Source organism: Acromyrmex echinatior, chromosome 6, assembly GCF_024713525.1.
Source record: "Acromyrmex echinatior isolate Ae372 chromosome 6, ASM2471352v2, whole genome shotgun sequence".
In the NCBI taxonomy this organism is placed as follows: Eukaryota; Metazoa; Arthropoda; class Insecta; order Hymenoptera; family Formicidae; genus Acromyrmex; species Acromyrmex echinatior.
The window spans coordinates 9249877-9268304 of NC_141857.1; the positions used below are offsets into that span (position 1 = coordinate 9249877).

At 32.7% G+C, this 18428-nt stretch overlaps 1 protein-coding gene across 3 annotated transcripts in view; it reads right to left on the reverse strand.

Moving 5' to 3' along the window:
* Window positions 1-18428, reverse strand: part of Ptp69D (Protein tyrosine phosphatase 69D) — a 96718-nt gene that overhangs the window by 62468 nt on the left and 15822 nt on the right. For all 3 annotated transcript variants that reach the window (XR_015545532.1, XR_846709.2, XM_011063412.2), the window contains exons 2-8: window positions 9503-9814; window positions 8725-9312; window positions 8066-8359; window positions 7619-7878; window positions 1753-2551; window positions 1431-1677; window positions 35-1046 (exon numbers count right to left, since the gene is read on the reverse strand). Coding sequence is in view for 1 of the 3 variants with exons in the window: in XM_011063412.2 (XP_011061714.1) it covers window positions 35-1046; window positions 1431-1677; window positions 1753-2551; window positions 7619-7878; window positions 8066-8359; window positions 8725-9312; window positions 9503-9814 (3512 nt within the window). In the remaining 2 variants the exon portion in view is untranslated. The remainder of the gene's footprint in view (window positions 1-34; window positions 1047-1430; window positions 1678-1752; window positions 2552-7618; window positions 7879-8065; window positions 8360-8724; window positions 9313-9502; window positions 9815-18428) is intronic.

Sequence of the window (18428 nt, forward strand, 5' to 3'; positions counted from 1 at the left end):
TATTTGTAGCTTACATTTCAATTCTGTAACTTACATCATATTCTTCCTCCATCCTACACTTCTCTTTTCCGTTGTCCCGCTGTCTCAATTTGACGATTGTGGTTTTGAGTTGTGGTGCCGAAATCTCTGTGTCGCCGTACTGTGCCATCTCCATAAGCGCGCGATAGATGAAAATGTATTGCTTAAGCGATTGCACAAGAAAGTTGCGCTGATGCCGTAAATCACACACAGTGTTGAAGATAGATACCTGGCCCTCCTCGGCCAACTGTTGCAGCAGAGAATCCAATGCCACGAGCGTGCCGGTGCGGCCCACACCAGCGCTGCAGTGCACCAAGATTGGCCCCTTTTCGAGCGAATACGCTTCATTGACGCGCTTAATAAAGCGTAAAATCGCATGTGGATGCTCGGGAGCAACGAAGTCTTTCCACACGAGGAAGTGATACTGCACGATCGCGCGGGCGTCGCGCTCGCCTAGTCGCGTCATCTTCAATTCGCGCACTACATAGTCCGAGTAGGCACGCTCTTTAACGTGTTCCACTGTGATGTCACCAAAGTTTTTGGTTTCGCGTTTGTCCGGCCAATACTTGGCGCACTTGGTCTTCGAATATTCTTCGAGATTGGTCAGCATAAGAATTAGCTCGAGATGCTGCTCCCAGATCATGCGCCAGTAGTCGCACACAGTGTTCTCCATCGGGCCCTGGGCGCAGATAAACTTCTTGCGTTCCTTATAGCCCAATACAAAGTTGGCATTGATGTAATCAGAGCCGCAGATACCGTCCATCTGCGCCAAACGTACTCTCGTCTGATCGTAACACTTAATGTCCGGATAACGATTCTTATATAGATTCTCCTGTGCTTCGGATGCACGTGTCGTTCTATCCGTGAATCGATCAGGTAGCAGTTCAAATTCGTGCTGGAAACCATAATCCGAGTCCCTATGGCGTTCCAAGTACGCTTGCAATAATTCGTTCTTAGGTATGGGGGGCATATCTGGTGGACTCGCTGCCACGAGCTGATGCCTGCCTCTCAAACTCCTACAGAGATGTCTATGCAAAAATCCATCCATTAAATACTTAAAGTACTTATATCGCTTCTTCAAAAACTTCAAAAATTAGGCATAATATTATATTAATATCAATAATAAGAATTATATAATATATAATAATAAAAAGGTATTATGTACTTTTTATTCTACTATGTTTCTATATAACTTTCTTTTATTTAACAAAAAAAAACAAGTCTTTTAAAAATATGACTATTAAATAAAAAAAAAAGCGTCCATCATTTTTAAAAATAATAAGCGTCTATTATTTTTAAAAATATAAAGTCTGTTACTTATTAAAATATAATTCATGTAATAAAATATTTATAAAATTTATGTATAAAAATCTTATATTTAAGAGAGAATACCATGTTCATCTTGAACTCACCTGAAACTATTGCGCAGCGTTATAACCTCTTCCCTCTCTTGCGCACGTTTCGTAAATCTATATAATACACAGAGTACGATAAACAGAATTGTGAGAGTTAAAATTAGGGCGATGAAGAGTTGTAATATCATTTCTCTGATAGTAGTCGCTTCCGCAGCCGTTACACTGAGAGGATCCACTCCGCCGTAAAGAGGATTGAAATAACTGCTGTAAGCCGGTAAAAACTGATCCTTTTCATTATCGAACACTGCAAACAATCAACCATTACAATGCGCTATCAAATTTAAATTTCACAAATGAATCTATCGATAATTGTACATACCAATAACTTCGATAAAACCAGTATAATTCGAAGTTTCATCAAGAAAACCATCGTAAGGTGATAAAACACTAAATTCTCCAGATTCATCTATAGATGCCTTTTGCAGCGGCGCGTCTTCTCTCTTTCGTCTCTCCACTTTTTCCGTGGCATTCATAATCACAGGTACGGCCATGGTTGTGTCAATTTTCGTACTGGTAGTGGTCATCGATAATGTGGTAGATGGATTAGTAGTTGTGCTGCTACCACTGCTACTTGCAGTTGTCGTCAGCATGGATGTAATTGCCGTAGTGCTAGTAACGATACTGCTCATATTACTTGAAGTTACAGTGGTAGTTGATGAGATTTCCGGAACAAAGTGTAATAATGGCGGTACTGGTTTGGGTCGTAAACCGATGCACTTATCGCACATAGCACCACCGTTAGACGACTCGCCGTCACCGAGAAAGATCTCTGTCAATAATTGATCGCTGTCGAATATCTCGGCAATATATGCACCACCGGTAGGTGAATTATGCACATACTGATAAGAATATACCACGATCTCTTCAGGTGATGGTAAATCACCAACTGTTTTATGCGGCGGTAATTTCACTAGGTAGACGCGGTAGCAGCAGATTGGACCGTTCCGTTCCGAGATACGCGGTAGATAGAGTTTGAACAACTGCCTACCCTGGTTTTCAATCTTCCGCCAGCTGCGCATGTTCATATTATCGCGACCTGGAACCGTAACTGGCGTCGTACAGTTTCCTATAGCATCCTTGCCAGGAGTGCGAGATCTTGTTACTCCGTGCACCCGAACCTTCGATCAAATGTTCATTTTTAGTACAAAAATTCATTTGATATTAATAGATTTGCATAATAATCTCAAGTTAAAATCAATCAATCAATCAATAATAGCACAATAGTCCAAATCGATGTTTAAATACCTTCTTTGAGGATTTAATAATATTTGAAAATTTTTTCCTGAATTATAATGAACAATGAAATATTACACTGAATTTCTTGTTGAAAGCAACATCACTTTTAGTATTATTTCATTAAAATTTCATTAAGGTTTCATTACTGTTCATTATAATTTCATTACAATTCAATATTATATAATCAGTTAATATTTTATAAATAATTTAATACAAAATGTTATATTTAACTTCGTAATGTTCGTACAAAAATACAATGCTTGTACTAGAATACATGCAAAAACTATATGCAAATTTAACACATCAGATAATCTAAATTTATATAGACCTGGTTATATAGAGAATACGACTAAATTTTACATGCGAGAATACACTATCTTGCAGCACTCCTAAAAAGATTAATTCAAAGCTTTTCGTTACAGTGACAGTTAACTGATTTCATTATTTTTCAGCAAATTTTATTACAATCGTTCAATTATTAATGCTCCTGAGTACTTAGCTAAGAACTCTGCGTTGAGACGGCGGCCTATCGAAACGGTAGCCACACACACAAACACAAGCCCATGTACACGTGCTCTCGGCGCGTTTTCCTTATTCAGCGGAATTTTATTCAAAAAATCAAAGTTACAAATTCTTAATAACCATTTAATATAAGTTAAGGATATAACCCCTTGTTCAGAAAATGTAATATAATAAATAAAAAAAACTGTTAATTTAACCCTATAGACAGTTGGAAGATAAACATTATAATAAAAAGACCTTGCATAAAATCATAGGATTTTGGCCTTCGGTGGAATTGGCTGAAATTTTAGTTTGGATATTATAGTTCTTGACTCACTGATCAAAAGTGTCCATTTACAAAGTTTGAAAATGACTAATTTTTTTGTTATAGCCATTTTAAGTTTTATTTTATTAATGCCTCAAAAACAAGTTTCTGTAATAAATCGAGAGATTTTAGATAACAATATGTCATCCTTACCATCTTCACTCCCAACCCCACCCCCACCCATATTCCCATACACATACGTCCGCGTGCACATTTTTATTTTGTATTTAAATTTTGCTAAATTTTTACAATTTCTCTCATGCATATCATTTGAAATGCGTGAGTCCATTTACCTTTTATGTTCAAAGTGCTTGATTATCACGACCCGAATGTTTCTTTCCGCGTGTGAAGCTCCATGTACAAAAAAATATCGGGTGCTCTCTGAAGTGCGATAGCAACATAGGATAGAAAATTCTTTTCCTCTTCGCTTTGTTTACATTCATATGCCGCAAGGAAACTCACGAAAATCAAGCAACCCAAAGGAATGAAACGCCCGTCACGTCCACGTCGTTCACTCCGGATAATTCTGAGAACGGGCGAAAAACTAAAATCATAAATGTACTATTGATGCATACACAAATACACACATGTACACACATACGAAATTTCGGTTTTTATGCACCTTTTTCACATAAAAATGCGCGCGCGGACGTATGTAGGAATAAGGGTGGGAGTGAAGTGGAGGTGAGGTTGGAAAAGCTGGTTGACATATTGTTATTTAAAATCTCTTGATTTATTATAGAAATCTGATTTTGAGGCATTAGTAAAATAAAACTTTAAATGGCTACAACAAAAAAACTATTTTATTTTCAGGCTTTATGCCTATGGATATACTTTTGATCAGTAAATCAAGAACTATAATATACTAAAATTTCAGTCAATTTCACCGAGAGCCAAAATCCTATGATTTTGTGCAGGGTTCTTTATCATTTTTACAGCCTATTCATAGTTAACTTTGAGTAATCAGTAAATTTTCCCAATATATTTATCCGCAATTGTTTTTGTAATACCATTTAATATTTTATTATACGAATATAATTCACTATTAAGTGCTTAAATAATGTTTATTTTTTTAATCTTTATGGTAATTTTAAGAATGACTTTGAAATCCGAATAATTTATACTAAATATTGCTAAATACTATTTTTAAGTAGACTTTTAGTTAATTATACAGGGCTCGGACTAGAATCACAAAATAACGGTTAATAATCCATTTATTCAATTTTGAAGAAAAACGCTGCGCTTAAGTGTGCCATTAAAAGATTTTTGAAATAATTATTAACTCTGTATGGTATAGATTTTTCTATCAGCTCAATTTCAATAAAACTTGATACTCAAAGGATTTTTATAGTCGCTGAGGTTTTCTACATTATGAACATAATCGAAAGGGATATTGTAACGATGTTGTTTCTATTTTCATATTTATTTAAATTATTCATTCATTGTGTAGGCATATTTTCGTTATTAACATGTATATCAAGTATTGTTCTAGAAGAATGTTTGAGAAGTTTCTTGCGCGAGCCTGTCGCAACAGGACAATTTGATAGTGATAGTAATCGACATGCGGATTCCCTCAGTCGCGAGAATTGGCTATCGGGAAATTGCCAGATCGTACCTAATTGGGCAAACGGCATTCACCCTCACGCGACCGCGTTAGTGTCACACGGGTACCGCAGTCGCTATCTTGATTAGCTGCTCTGAGACAGTCCCTTTGATAGGACTTATTTGTATTACATAAAAAAGCAAAAAAAATAAATAAAAAGAGATACAAATAAAAAGGGCCTTCATCTGGCGCATTCTGGGCATACCTTTGGCTATAGCAAATCCTAGTTTAATAAATTTTCCATTACAAATTATTGTTAAGTATTATAGTTTTATTTCATTTTCACGACATTTAAATTAGCATGATTTCGGAGATATTCAGACCCCATTCAATAATATTCGTTATCTTCAATAATAAAAAAAATTAGCATAGTTTCTTATTGATATGTTTAAAACAAAATAATCAACACCTTCCACCTGTGTTATAAAAATAAAAAAAATCGATTTTTTATGAAAAAAGATATCTAAAAAAGATGTTATTCCGTTTCTTATTCAATGGCAGTATTAAAAAGTCTACAAAAAAGAGGAAATTTTTCAATTTTAGCTTTTGGGCAACTTGTTATGAAAAGCCACCTTTTATGAAAAAATAATTTTTACAAAGATAAAATTGTTAAATAAAAAAATTAATAGATTTGTTTATTTAAAAACGAACTTATTGGCATCAGATTCACAATCAACAAAAATAGTCCTAAAAAATAACATGTAAATCCGCAAACTTTGGTTTTTAATGCGTCATGTTAGATCTGCCATTTTGAAAATCAACATTTCGATTGCAGATTCGTAATCAATGATTCAAAAAACTATCATACACATAGTCTCAAACAAATTGATTAGAGCGTTTAATCGTCAAGAATTCCACTAGAATTGTAAAATCTTACACTGTACGGCGCACCGAAGGCGAGTACATATACATGAGCTCATGTTGTATATAAATGGCTGAATTTACAGGCGATGAAAAATGACGTTTTGATGACGAAATTTATATTGCATATCATTTCGTTATTATTTGCTTAATTGTGAAAATATGACTTGTCTCATACTCACACAAGTCCTAAAAATGAACGGAAATTACAGTTATCTTGGAATTTTATACATAAAAGTGTATATTTCACTCGTTTCAACAATTGTCAGACCGTGTGTTTCCTGCCCAGAGAGGCTCACTTGGCTTTTACGACCATTTATTCACTGTCAAGGGAGGAAAGAATAGTTTTCGTAGATTTTTACATATGTTTTAAAACGCTCTCATCATTTAGATTTATCCAAATTGTCTTTATTTACAAATGGCATGCAATATAAATTAACGTGTCATTCCTCGCTTCTGAAGTCACGATTCCAATATGGCCATGGCGACTACTCAGAGGAGCCTTAATTTCATCATTTTAATTATCCTATTTCCATTTTCGGTAACTTTCATTAACAAATCTGTAAAAATATTGTATATTTCGTTCCCATTTCATTACTTTTCAGATATTTTCATTAATTTTCCTCAGCATATTTCGATGTACAATAAACTGTGAAAATATTATGTCTTGCACCATTCTTTTTTTCATACATTTTCATAAATATCTTTACAGTTCGTGATAAAATTTAGTACTCAATTTCTTTGAATATAAATCTGTATAAATTTTCTTCACAATTTCTTTTAATTTAACGCTCTTTGTTATGATGTTAACTGATTTCATTATTTTTCAACAGATTTCATTACATTCTTTCAATTATTAATTCCAACATTTTAATTATTCTCTGTTTTTGATAACTTTTATTAATAAATCTGTAAAAAAATTATATTGTATATTTCGTTCTCATTTCGCGTTAAATTTTGCAGATATTTTTATTAATTTTCCTTAGAATTTATATTTCAGCATATTTCAGTGTAAAGGTATTATATATTTGCATTACTTTTCATTTTTTTCTCATACATTTCCAATAATTATCTTTAGGATACATAGTATTTCAGTTTAATTCAGTGTTTAATCTCTGAATAAATCAGTATGAATATCAAACATTAGTTTTCATTATTTTTCATTACTCTTTTTTAAATTTTCATTAATTATCATTAAAATTCATAGGATTTTAATATTAAAAGTATTATTTATGCTGAAATATTTTCAACAATATTTTAGTGATTCTCTTTTCATTTTAACAATTTCATTGTCGATTTCAATCATTTTAGCGACTTTTTTCCATCAGGGTAAGTTACTAACTTACTGCTCAATCCTCCTGGAGAGTAATAAGCTGCATACCTGCATGCGATTTTTTTAGCAAATATATGAGACCTATAGTTTAATTTTGAATAGTCTATTAGGAAAGATTCTCATAGCAAAGATACTCTCGGTTTGCAATTACTTTCCAAGAAAATAAAATATTTTTGACTAGATTTGAACCTTTGACATAAAACTCTTTACGCCACGATCGCCATACCAAATTAGAAATTATTCTAATTAAATGAGAAATAACCAAGAAAATATTTTAATAAAAATAATAGATGAAAAGATGATTTAAACTTGAATAAGTTATATACCGTATAATTTGTATTAGGAGGTATCTTATTGTAATGCGTGCTGTTCCTATTATAGACACTCCAGCTGGGCGGTTCGAAACTTTGAATGTCCAAACGTCCCATGTCATTCTTGAATCTTGCTACGCCGTTCAATTGTATATTGTAGCGCTGTATAATGCCATTTGGCTTCTCCGGGGGTTTCCAAGTGATGGACATAAAACTGAAACTGCTTATATTGTCATAGCGACAAATAACGATGAGATTCTTCGGAGGACTAGCCACTGAAAAAACCATGAAATACATTTAAATATTTACCAAAACGAATAAAATAGATATATTGAGTCATCTAAAAAGTATCCGCGGTACTTTGTCACTAGATATATGACCATCAACACACATCTAGTGACAAAAAACTGCGGATACTTTTTAGATGACCCAATACATATTTTTCTTGACGCGCTGACGTACCTCCATCCAAAGTGGTGCCATTTACTTCGGCACTCCAATTACCGCATTGTTTCGTATATTCACTGCAAGCAGCTATTTTGAATTTGTACGTGGTCGCTGGATCGAGATCTACAAATGCATACACGATGAACGGCTGAGCGGGATACACTGCTTCTCTCTTCTGATCAGCGTGAGTGGCCATCAGATTGTAATAGTGCACATGTTCCTTCAAATCCGGTGGTGGCACGGTCCAACCTATTGTGATTGAATTTTCTGTCACGCCATTCACGGATACTTTCGGCACAAACACTGGATCTGTAATATATTTTTGTCCTATATAAATAAAATATCAAAAGAAGTTTTAAGTGTATGCGGATTATATATCAGAAATTGGTTTTTGCTGTAGAAATCAAACGTTGTAAAGATAATTATTTAAAATGTCTACGTCTGTTAAATAATTTTACTAGTTATTCTATGACGATCGCTTTTTCAATTTTACGAATTATAAAATTTAAGAATAAATTATTAAATTAGAATCTTTTTACATTTTTTGTTTTATATTTCTTCTTAAGAATTTATAATTCTTTTTAGCTCTCAAGTAAAATCCATTTTTAAATTGAATTAAACTTTAGGAAAGATGAATAGGAGAAAAATTTGTAATTTTTTTTTTTCAGAAATACCTTTCTCAAGCGTGGTGATCCATCGTGGATCTAATTGCATGTGTGACGTGCCCAGCGCATTGATAGCGCTGATGCCGATTTGATACGCAGTGTCGCTCTCAAATCCCTTGAGAACGTAGCTCGAATTACCACCACCAATCTGCTCGGCATAGTACTGACGTTGATCCGTGCCTTTCTTCATATGCTGGATGAAATACTTCTTAATCGGCTCGTTACCATCACTGACAGTCCAATTTAGGAATATGCTGCCTGCACCAACCGCCTTCATAAAATCTATGCTGACTTTTGGCACATCGGTGACAAATAAATGCGTCAAGGCGCTCACTATCCCGTTGTAGTCGTTCGCCTGACACACATACGTGCCATTGTCCTTTCGCGCTAAACTTTTGAATTCCAGGACTAAAACGGCGTAAGTCTCGTTTATTTGTGCAACGACAGTGAGATTCTTCAAATGCTCGCTGCTCTCCGAATTATTCCCTTTTAACCAAGTAAATTGGGATAACGGATAACCGTGTATGTGGCACGTCAAGTTGGCTGCTTCTGACACTTTCGCCCTTACATTCCCGCCGGATGTTATCTTGCCGGGTTCTGGAAAATGAGAAACGATATTTCAACGAGAGTTTAACTTCGAAATTGACTTTTATTATGTATAATAAGTCTCTTTTTTGTTATGTAATAATAACAAGAAAATATTATAAAATCCAAAATACTTATATCATAAAGGTGCGCTCACACACGCATAACAAAGACAAGATATTTAAATTAGCTCATTATTTACCTATCACTCTGATATGAATGTTTTTTTCGAGGAATTCGCCGTCGACAGTCTGCGCGGAGCATTTGTAGTCGCCCGTGTCGTTTCTGCTGGCCTTCTTTATGTCAAATCGTCCGATGTAGTCAAACTCATTGATAGTGCTGAGATTCCTGCCGTCGGTGCTCCACCAAACTTGACCCGGCACGTTAAGCTTGCACAATAACGTCGGTGTGCTGCCTGCCTCTATACCCTCGGTATCTTGTGATGATCGAATCTCCAATGACGCGGTCCGCTCGGTCTTGGATTCTGCTGCTGCTACTTCCAACTTATTTATACCTATCGTAAGAAAATACATTTTCGTATCAATTCACGTACACACAAACAATAAATTTGAAATAAACTCGAGATTATCTTAAATATAATTAAGCAAAGAAGACCAAAAAGATCAAAGTAAATTTTTGTGCCTAATAATATTATTTTTGCGTACCTAAATCTTACAATTCCCAGTTCAAGTAAACTACAATTTGATAAGCAATTTAATGTAGATACTAACGAGTATCTTAAAATAATTTATTGCAAAAGAGATATCACGCCATCAGGATTTGAATTTAAATTTTCCTACATTCCGTGACAAACGTCTTATCAATTCAAGGCATAATTCGAGTGTGTGAAGTTAGTACCCTCATGCTTTGAAATCGGAATTCTGGTAAGAGTTCTGGATTCTTTAAAACAAGAGAGAGTTCCTGATGATTTTTAGGAAGCTTCCGCTCATAAACGCCAAAAAAATAGATTTTGCAAAATGTGCTAACTTCAACATTAACACCGAATAGTTCTGAATAGCCTATTCAATGTATTTTAACGAGTACTGGAGTTTCTAATATAAAAAAAATTATTTTTTCAAAAAATTAAAAAAATTGTTTTAATTAATATCAAACTCGAATAGTTCGGAATAGCGCATCAGATTCCTTTCAACGAGATCTAGAGTACCTGATGAAATAAAAAACCTCAAATCTTTATAATTGTTTTAAAAAATCATCATAATTTTGAAAACTGGGAATCTTAATTTCATACTTAACTTTCTTTTGATGAGTAATAGAGTTCCTGATGCAACAAAATTATTTAATTATTAAAAAAAACTTTTTAATTTAAAAAAATATCAATTTTGTTTTTCGGAAATCTGGCGTTTTAAAAAGAGTTCTGATAGTCCTCCAAAGAGTTCTAACAATTATTCTTAATAATTAAAGAACTATGATCGCAAACAAAAAAGTTCTAGCGCCTTGAAGTAGAAAAATTAGAAATCTAATTGTAAAGTCCATATTCAGAACGCGCTTTTATTGATAAAAGCGCATTTTTATCTCTGAAATTCTATAATATGTGTATAACAACGAAGTACAAACAAAAGTAAGAGAGGTACAAACAGGTACAAATGATTCTCTTTCGAATGCCGTTGGTCCCATTTCGATATTTAGAAAATTGGTTAAGTTTGCTATATAGGAATTGTGCAAAAATTGAAAAGCGCTGTATCTTCAAACCCTTGAGATACAAACGAAAGTAAGAAAGATACGAGCGGATACATACAGGTACAAACGATTCTCTTTCAAATGCCATTGGTCCCATTTCGATATCTTTTAATGGCGAACTTCCACTCTTGGCGCATTTCCGAAATTTTGAAATTGCTGTATCTCCGAACCCTTTCGAGTACAAACGAAAATAAGAGAAGTATAAACGGGTACAAATAATTTTCTTTCGAATGCCGTTGGTCCCATTTCAATATTTAGAAAAAAAAATTGGCTACGTTTGTTATATAGAAATTGAAAAGCGCTATATTTCCGAATCCTTTAAGGTACAAACGAAAATAAAAGAGGTACAAACGAGTATAAACGCGTTACGGTATTAATTTTTACTTTTGATAAAGTTAGGCGCCAAGTTCACATCGGTGTTTTGGAAAAGGTTTTGAAGTCAGCTACATGAATATGAAACAAAAAGTGCGGATTTAAATTTAAAAAATTTTAGATAACTTTTACCTGACATTAAGGACATCTTAAGGCCAATCAAGGTCTTTCCTTCTTGCAACTGAGTAATAACTTTTGTTTGAAACATTTTTTCGTATCTTTTATATTTCTCGGGATATTTCAATGCGTCGATTATGAATGACTTCACCTTGTATATAGAATTTTTTTCTTTATGCTATAAATGTATGTTATATTTTGCAAATTTTGTTAATTACAGATATTACACAGATATTATACAACAATTTTAATTTTCGTTTATATATTTTAATAACAGAAATATTTTTATAATCTTAAGTTATTAATCAAGTAATATATCAAGAAACGTGTTAGTCACAAAAAATTATTAATTAAAAGTACAAAATGTTTTCCTATCAATCTACGTAAGTCATTTTTAAGAAATCTTCAACATTGATTTTTGATAAATAAACAAGGGTGATATCGCATTTTTTTTATATAAATAGCATAAATTATAATACACACTTTCAACAAAACAATAATTTCATCCTTTTAATTTATTTTCTTGCAGTAAACCTTATGCTCTTCTTGTAGTAAATAATGTAAAGAATATTTTACAATAGTATAATATCAAATTAATTTGCTTATTTTTAATATGTTTAAAACTTTTTTAAAGTGTTTTAGTTTTAATATGTTTAAAACGTTGCTGTCCCATTATGTCCCGGATTCCTCTATAATCATTCATTAAATGTAAGCCATTAATAATATAATTAGTTTGCGTTGCACATCTTTGATTAATTTTCATGCGACATTTATTAAATGCAGATGCACAAATTTGTGCACCTGCTTTTTTTATTATTTTTACATAAAGCTTATACATTTTATTGTATATATATTGCTCACTTTATCATTGTTTTCATTTTTACTTCGATTTGTATTCATCTTATACACTCCCTCAAAAAAAAACGGTACACTAAAAATTTGGGAAAGTTTTACTAAATTTCAAATGATCACAATTTGGTAAATGATGAAGTTAAAAAAATGTTTAAAAATGCAAAATAGAGTTTGAAATGTCTACTTTAAGAATATTTGAATGAGAATTGCACTGGGCTATTGTTTTCAAAATGACGAATGACCAAGTGAGAAAATACAAAATTGATAATCTAACATCCAAATATGCGATGCTACATGGCATGAATCAGATATCGTAGCTTAATGGAACATGCGTGAAGAATTTTGTCTTTAAATTATTTTTTTTATCCAGCTCGATACGATAATTTTTTGCTGAGTTATCTCAAATTTAAGGCTGTCATTAGCTCAAATTATGGTTGTAATTCTTCACAATATGCTCACATAGCAATGTATTTCCTTAGAATATCCTAATTTGAATGATCCCATTTTGATCCAAAACATTAAATCCATATAATTACTTCAAGACATTTGTAATTGTACTAAGATAAAACGTCCTTAGAATATTCTATTTTGACCCAAAAAAATTTTCATTATTATATAAATTGCATTTTTCAACTTTCGACACATATATGTCATATACATTTATGTATTTTACGAATATTATAGAGACATATCTTTGCAATTTAATTTGTTAATTTTTTAAATATATATAATATAAATATCCCACACAGACATACTGACTATACTTTGTTTTGAGAAGAATTTAATCATATATAATAATTGATCATAGTTGATCAATTGATGTAAAAATAGCTTAATCCGGATTTTAAATGTGGTACTGTATGTCTTTTTGGAACGCTGAACGCGATGCAATAATTTATTTAACCCTACAATATACGTCTTAAGAAATATAATCCAATTAATGTGAAAAAAATTACCAAATTTTAAGTTCAAAGTCAATTTTAGCAAGGTTCTAAGCGTTCCTCTCGTAAATAAGTCGTTACTCTCCTCAAATTGTAGGTCTGTTCACCCAGAACAAAATCCAGTTGAAATTTTCTCTAAATCTCCTACAGGGCCTTTAAAAGTTTCATTTAACTGGATTACAAACCATTTTTAAGAATAAAAAAAAATTTTGTTTCTATCCTTAAAAAAGTTCTAAAGTATATCGCTTTGTGGTTTTGACATCCTTAAATCAAATGCCTCAATTTGACGATAAAAAACTCTTTATTAGAAAAACTCTTTATTAGAAAATAAAATGAGTACATACAAAATAATACAAAAAAATACTAATTTAATTAATTGAAAAAAAACTGCATATTATGTAGTATATTTTTTTGTGTTATGTACTCATTTCATTTCCTAATAAAGAATTTTTTTATTGTTGAATTGAGGCATTTGATTTGAGGATGTCAAAACCACAAAGCGATGTACTTGTAAAAAAAATTTGTCTATCCTTCTATCTAAATGTTTTATAATCCAGTTAAATGCAACTTTTAAAGGCCCTGTAGGAGGTCAGGAAAATTCCAACTGGATCTTATACTGGATGAACAGACATACAATTTGAGGGGAGTAATAACCCCATTTGAACGCTTGGAGCCTTACTAAAATCGACCTTGAACTCAAAATTTAATCATTTTTTCACATTAATCGGGCTGTATTTCCTAAGGCGTATATCGTAGAGTTGAATAAGTTATTGCATCGTGTTTAGCGATCAAAAAAACATACAATGCCACATTTAAAATCCGGTTTAAGCCATTTTTGCATCAAATCAAACATGAATTAAGGAAAATCGAAACTTTGATTTAAAAACTGTTCATTAACAACCTCACGGAGCTGAAACTAGCAGCCAGACTTAGCAGCCAGAATGCGGCAGCCAGGGGCGAATAGGGTGCTGCGATCCTCGGGATTAAAAAGTAATAAAATGCATTAAAAATGCATTGAAAGCAAGTTCTATACTTAAGGTAATACAAAATAAGTTGAAATATAACAAAATTATTATTATTATATAAAATTAAATTAAACAAAAAATGTACTGAATCTTTATAAACTATTTAACAGCCAGACCGTACGCAAACTCGTAGAGATTTGAAAAAAATCATATATACTCTCCAAGACGAGTACGAAACGATGAGACCATTTGCCCGGGGATGCCATTCGTTGTTAATTAAAAAAAATTAAATAACATTTATAAACAATTTAGCAGCTAGACTAGTATGCAAACTCGTGGAAATTTGAAAAAAATCACAAAGCCTCTCCAAATCAAATATAAAACGGTGACGTATCGATATACCCGGGGACAAATATTATTTAATTTTTATATTAACAATTAGTGCCGTCCCCGGGCAAATCGTCGTCTCATCGTTTCGTACTCGTCTTGGAGAGTACGTGTGATTTTTTTCAAGTCTCTACAAGTATGCGTACGATCCGGCTAAATTGTTTATAAAGGTTTAGTACATTTTTTGTTTAATTTCATTTTATGGTTATTATAATAATTTTTTTATATTTCAACTTATTTTATATCATCTTAAGTGTACGACTTGCTTTCAATGCATTTTTAATGCATTTTATTACTTTTTAATCCCGAGGGCCCTAGCACCCTATTCGCCCCTGGCTGCCGCGTTCTGGCTACTAGCTTTAGCTTCATAATAACCTCTAAATCTTAATATTTTTTGATAAAAATTTAGGTATGTTCTTTTGGCATGAAATGGAAGCTTTTGAGCCGAGAGGCTGCTTAAAAAAATTTTCTTTTTTTCTTATCAGTCTAATATATTATATATACAGAGTGTCCCGCGAGACTTCTCTAATCGCCCACAGCAAGATAGATGGGATCGAAAGAAATAAATATCGACATAAAAGTCCTTTATCGTTAAGCGATATTCATAATAATAATCGAAATATTAATGCTTGCAATTGTACTAATGAGAGCGCGCCGATAGAAACATTCCGGCCGCTAAAAGTATAGCCCGGCCTACCTTTTCAAACATAGGTTGCGCCGGCGTTGGAGAGATAAGAGAGGAAGTTACACTCTTTTGAACATTACCTATTTTTGGAGGATATACTAAGTGATCCTTCAATTTTTTTGTGTATTGTATTTGTAACATCAAATTCTTTTATCATTCCTTATCATTTCTTTTCCATGAAACGTGAAAGTCTGTTATAATTAATATTCATGATTAATTCTTTATACGTTCTCCTTTCATAAGCATCTTATTAGAGAATTACGATGAAATTAGAGAATTACATGAAATACTTATTATGCATAATATGTTTCACTTTTTGTAATAATATGATAGCAAAACATACTCTTCTCCGATTTTATAATAGATTACGATGAACCAACTACGATAATTAATTATACCTCGAGAGTACAATGCTATGTCAAATATCATTAATACGGTTAACAACAAAGAGCTTTTGGTAATTATGCGATAGTGAGCTTAAAATTTCTACCGTAAATACATTATTATTAATTACGACAAATTTTCAGTGATTTTTGAAATATACAGAAAGAGAGAAAGCGATGAAACCTATGGAAATCTACGGAAAATCTAATTAATTTCTATCGTAATCTGTCGCTTCTCTAAATCTCGAAAGAAAAAATTTTAAGAAAAAGATATCCGAAAGAAATAATATCATTCTCCACCATTCCCTATCGTTTCCTATTAGGAGAGTATGATTTCATCGGAATACGATAAAATATCAATAAAGACGTAATGTTTCATTGCAAATTTTATCTCTTGACATTTTTATTCATCGAAGTTTATTACGGTTTGTATTTGTCTTATTTTTGCAGTGTTTTTTTGTAGTATTACACAAATGTAATGTAATCATGACCTATTTTTCATTACGGAAAACGAGTTCATCTCGCGACGGTACTGCATACTATGTTGCTTGCTTGGCAGTATATATACGCCTATACTACTGACATCTATCAGGCAAGCGGAGCAATATCGCCGCGAGATGGACTCGTTTTCCGTAATGAAGAAAATGACGCGGATCTCTATAAAAAGGCATATGTAAATGAAGTCCGAATAACATTGTTATCAAAATAACGTCTTTAACATTATTTTGATGTCAAAACTTATCAGGATCTATTTTTGCAATGTTAGTATTAAACATGTATGTAAATATGGCCGCTGCGCACATCTGATTAGCGAATGTGCGGCCATAGACGCGAGTCCTTTGGTGCAGTGCGATAAGACGTGAGCAGCGATGCCGGGCGCTAAGCAACGGCGCACTTCCTCTCTTATCTCTCCAACGCGTTGCCGGCGCAGCCTGTTTGAAAAAGTGGGCCAGGCTATACTTCTAGCGACCAAAATGTTTCTATCGGCGCACTCTCATTAGTACAATTGCAAACATTAATATCTCGATTATTATTATGAATATCGCTAAACGACAAAGGACTTTTATGTTTATTTCGATCCCATCTATCTTCCTGTGGACGATTGAAGAAGTCTCGCGAGACACTCTGTATATATACGCATAAATACATAAAAATATTCACTTTCCACATTTCCACTTTAAAGTAAAAGTTAAAGATGTAATCGATATCCAGCAGCCTTTCAGCAAAAAATTGTTATGATTTTAACGTCAAAATAACGTTAAAGACGTCATTTTGATAATGTTATTCGGACTTCATTTACATATGCCTCTTTATAGAGATCCGCGTCATTTTCTTCTTACGGAAAACAAGTCCATCTCGTGGTGATACTGCTCCACTTGCCTGTCAGATGTCAGTAGTATAGGCGTACGTATACTGCTAAGCAAATAACATAGTACGCAGTACCGCCGCGAGATGAACTCGTTTTCCGTAATGAAAAAATGACGTGGATCCTTAAAGAGGCATATGCAAATGGAGTTCGTTACTCTTAGCTCGATCAGAGTGTGCTCATGTAACCTTTGAAAGAACTTTTTTTAAATATAAGTATTTATAGTTAGTTTCTATAAGACATACTCCATACTCATTTTCTGCATTTTGTATCATACGAGACACGGATTACTCTTGTAAAAAAGTAAACACCCCTAAAGTACTACGCGTTAGTAATGCTCAGTAGTATTTTTCTACAAGGATTAATCATCCTAAAAGACATTTTAGGACGTCCACTGAATAAAGATAGAATGAAATTTGGTCATCCAAAAACATCATAATGATATCTAAACGATATAAAATAGTCAAATTCAATATCAATATAAACGGGCAAATAAGAGTCGATTTTTTTTTAAAAGTGACCGTATAAACATTATTAATAAGAGTTAAATACATACATAATAGAATCTAGAAATATTATTGCATGTTTTAGCTCTTACATCTCAGATATTATCCTCCTCTCGCTTTACATTGAGCCATCTCAGATATTATCCTCCTCTCGCTTTACATTAATTTCCATCATCAAAGAGATAAAAAACATGATGTAATGTGTTCCAATGTATTTTATGTAATGATCTTAATGACTGTTACATGGGAGATGTCCGATACTCACAAATAATTAGAAGGTCGATTGTTACGGAATTTCATGATGTTCTGATCAGAAAGACAAAATTCATTTGCCAATAAATAAATAAATAATTTAATAATTCTTTAGAAAAATTGTCTTTTTTATTTAGTAAAAAGTAAGTAAACATCATCTCGATGAAACACTCATCATCATGATCGCAGTTATTGTTTCGTAGGATGAACACTTCGTCAAAATCATTATTTAAAAATGTATAAACTATAATGACAAAATGTTAGTGACGATAAATATACTTCATAGTCCGTATGAGAACAAATTAATTTTATGCAAAGAATGAATCCTCCAGAGATATTATTTTGACGATATGACAGACCGTCACTATCTGAGGAATGACTAATATTATAAATTGACAAAACGATTCAATAAGAACGAAGTCAAATTTTGTTTATAATAGATATATACGCTTTATAAAGACTTTTGGTTTGCAGAGACTGTCTTTTGTTTTTTAATTAAACATCTTAGAAATTAAGTATTTACTATAACACTGTTCTTCATCTAATATCTGGATGTTATTCCAGTCAAAATCATATGTCACCTGCATTCTATATTCGGTGATTA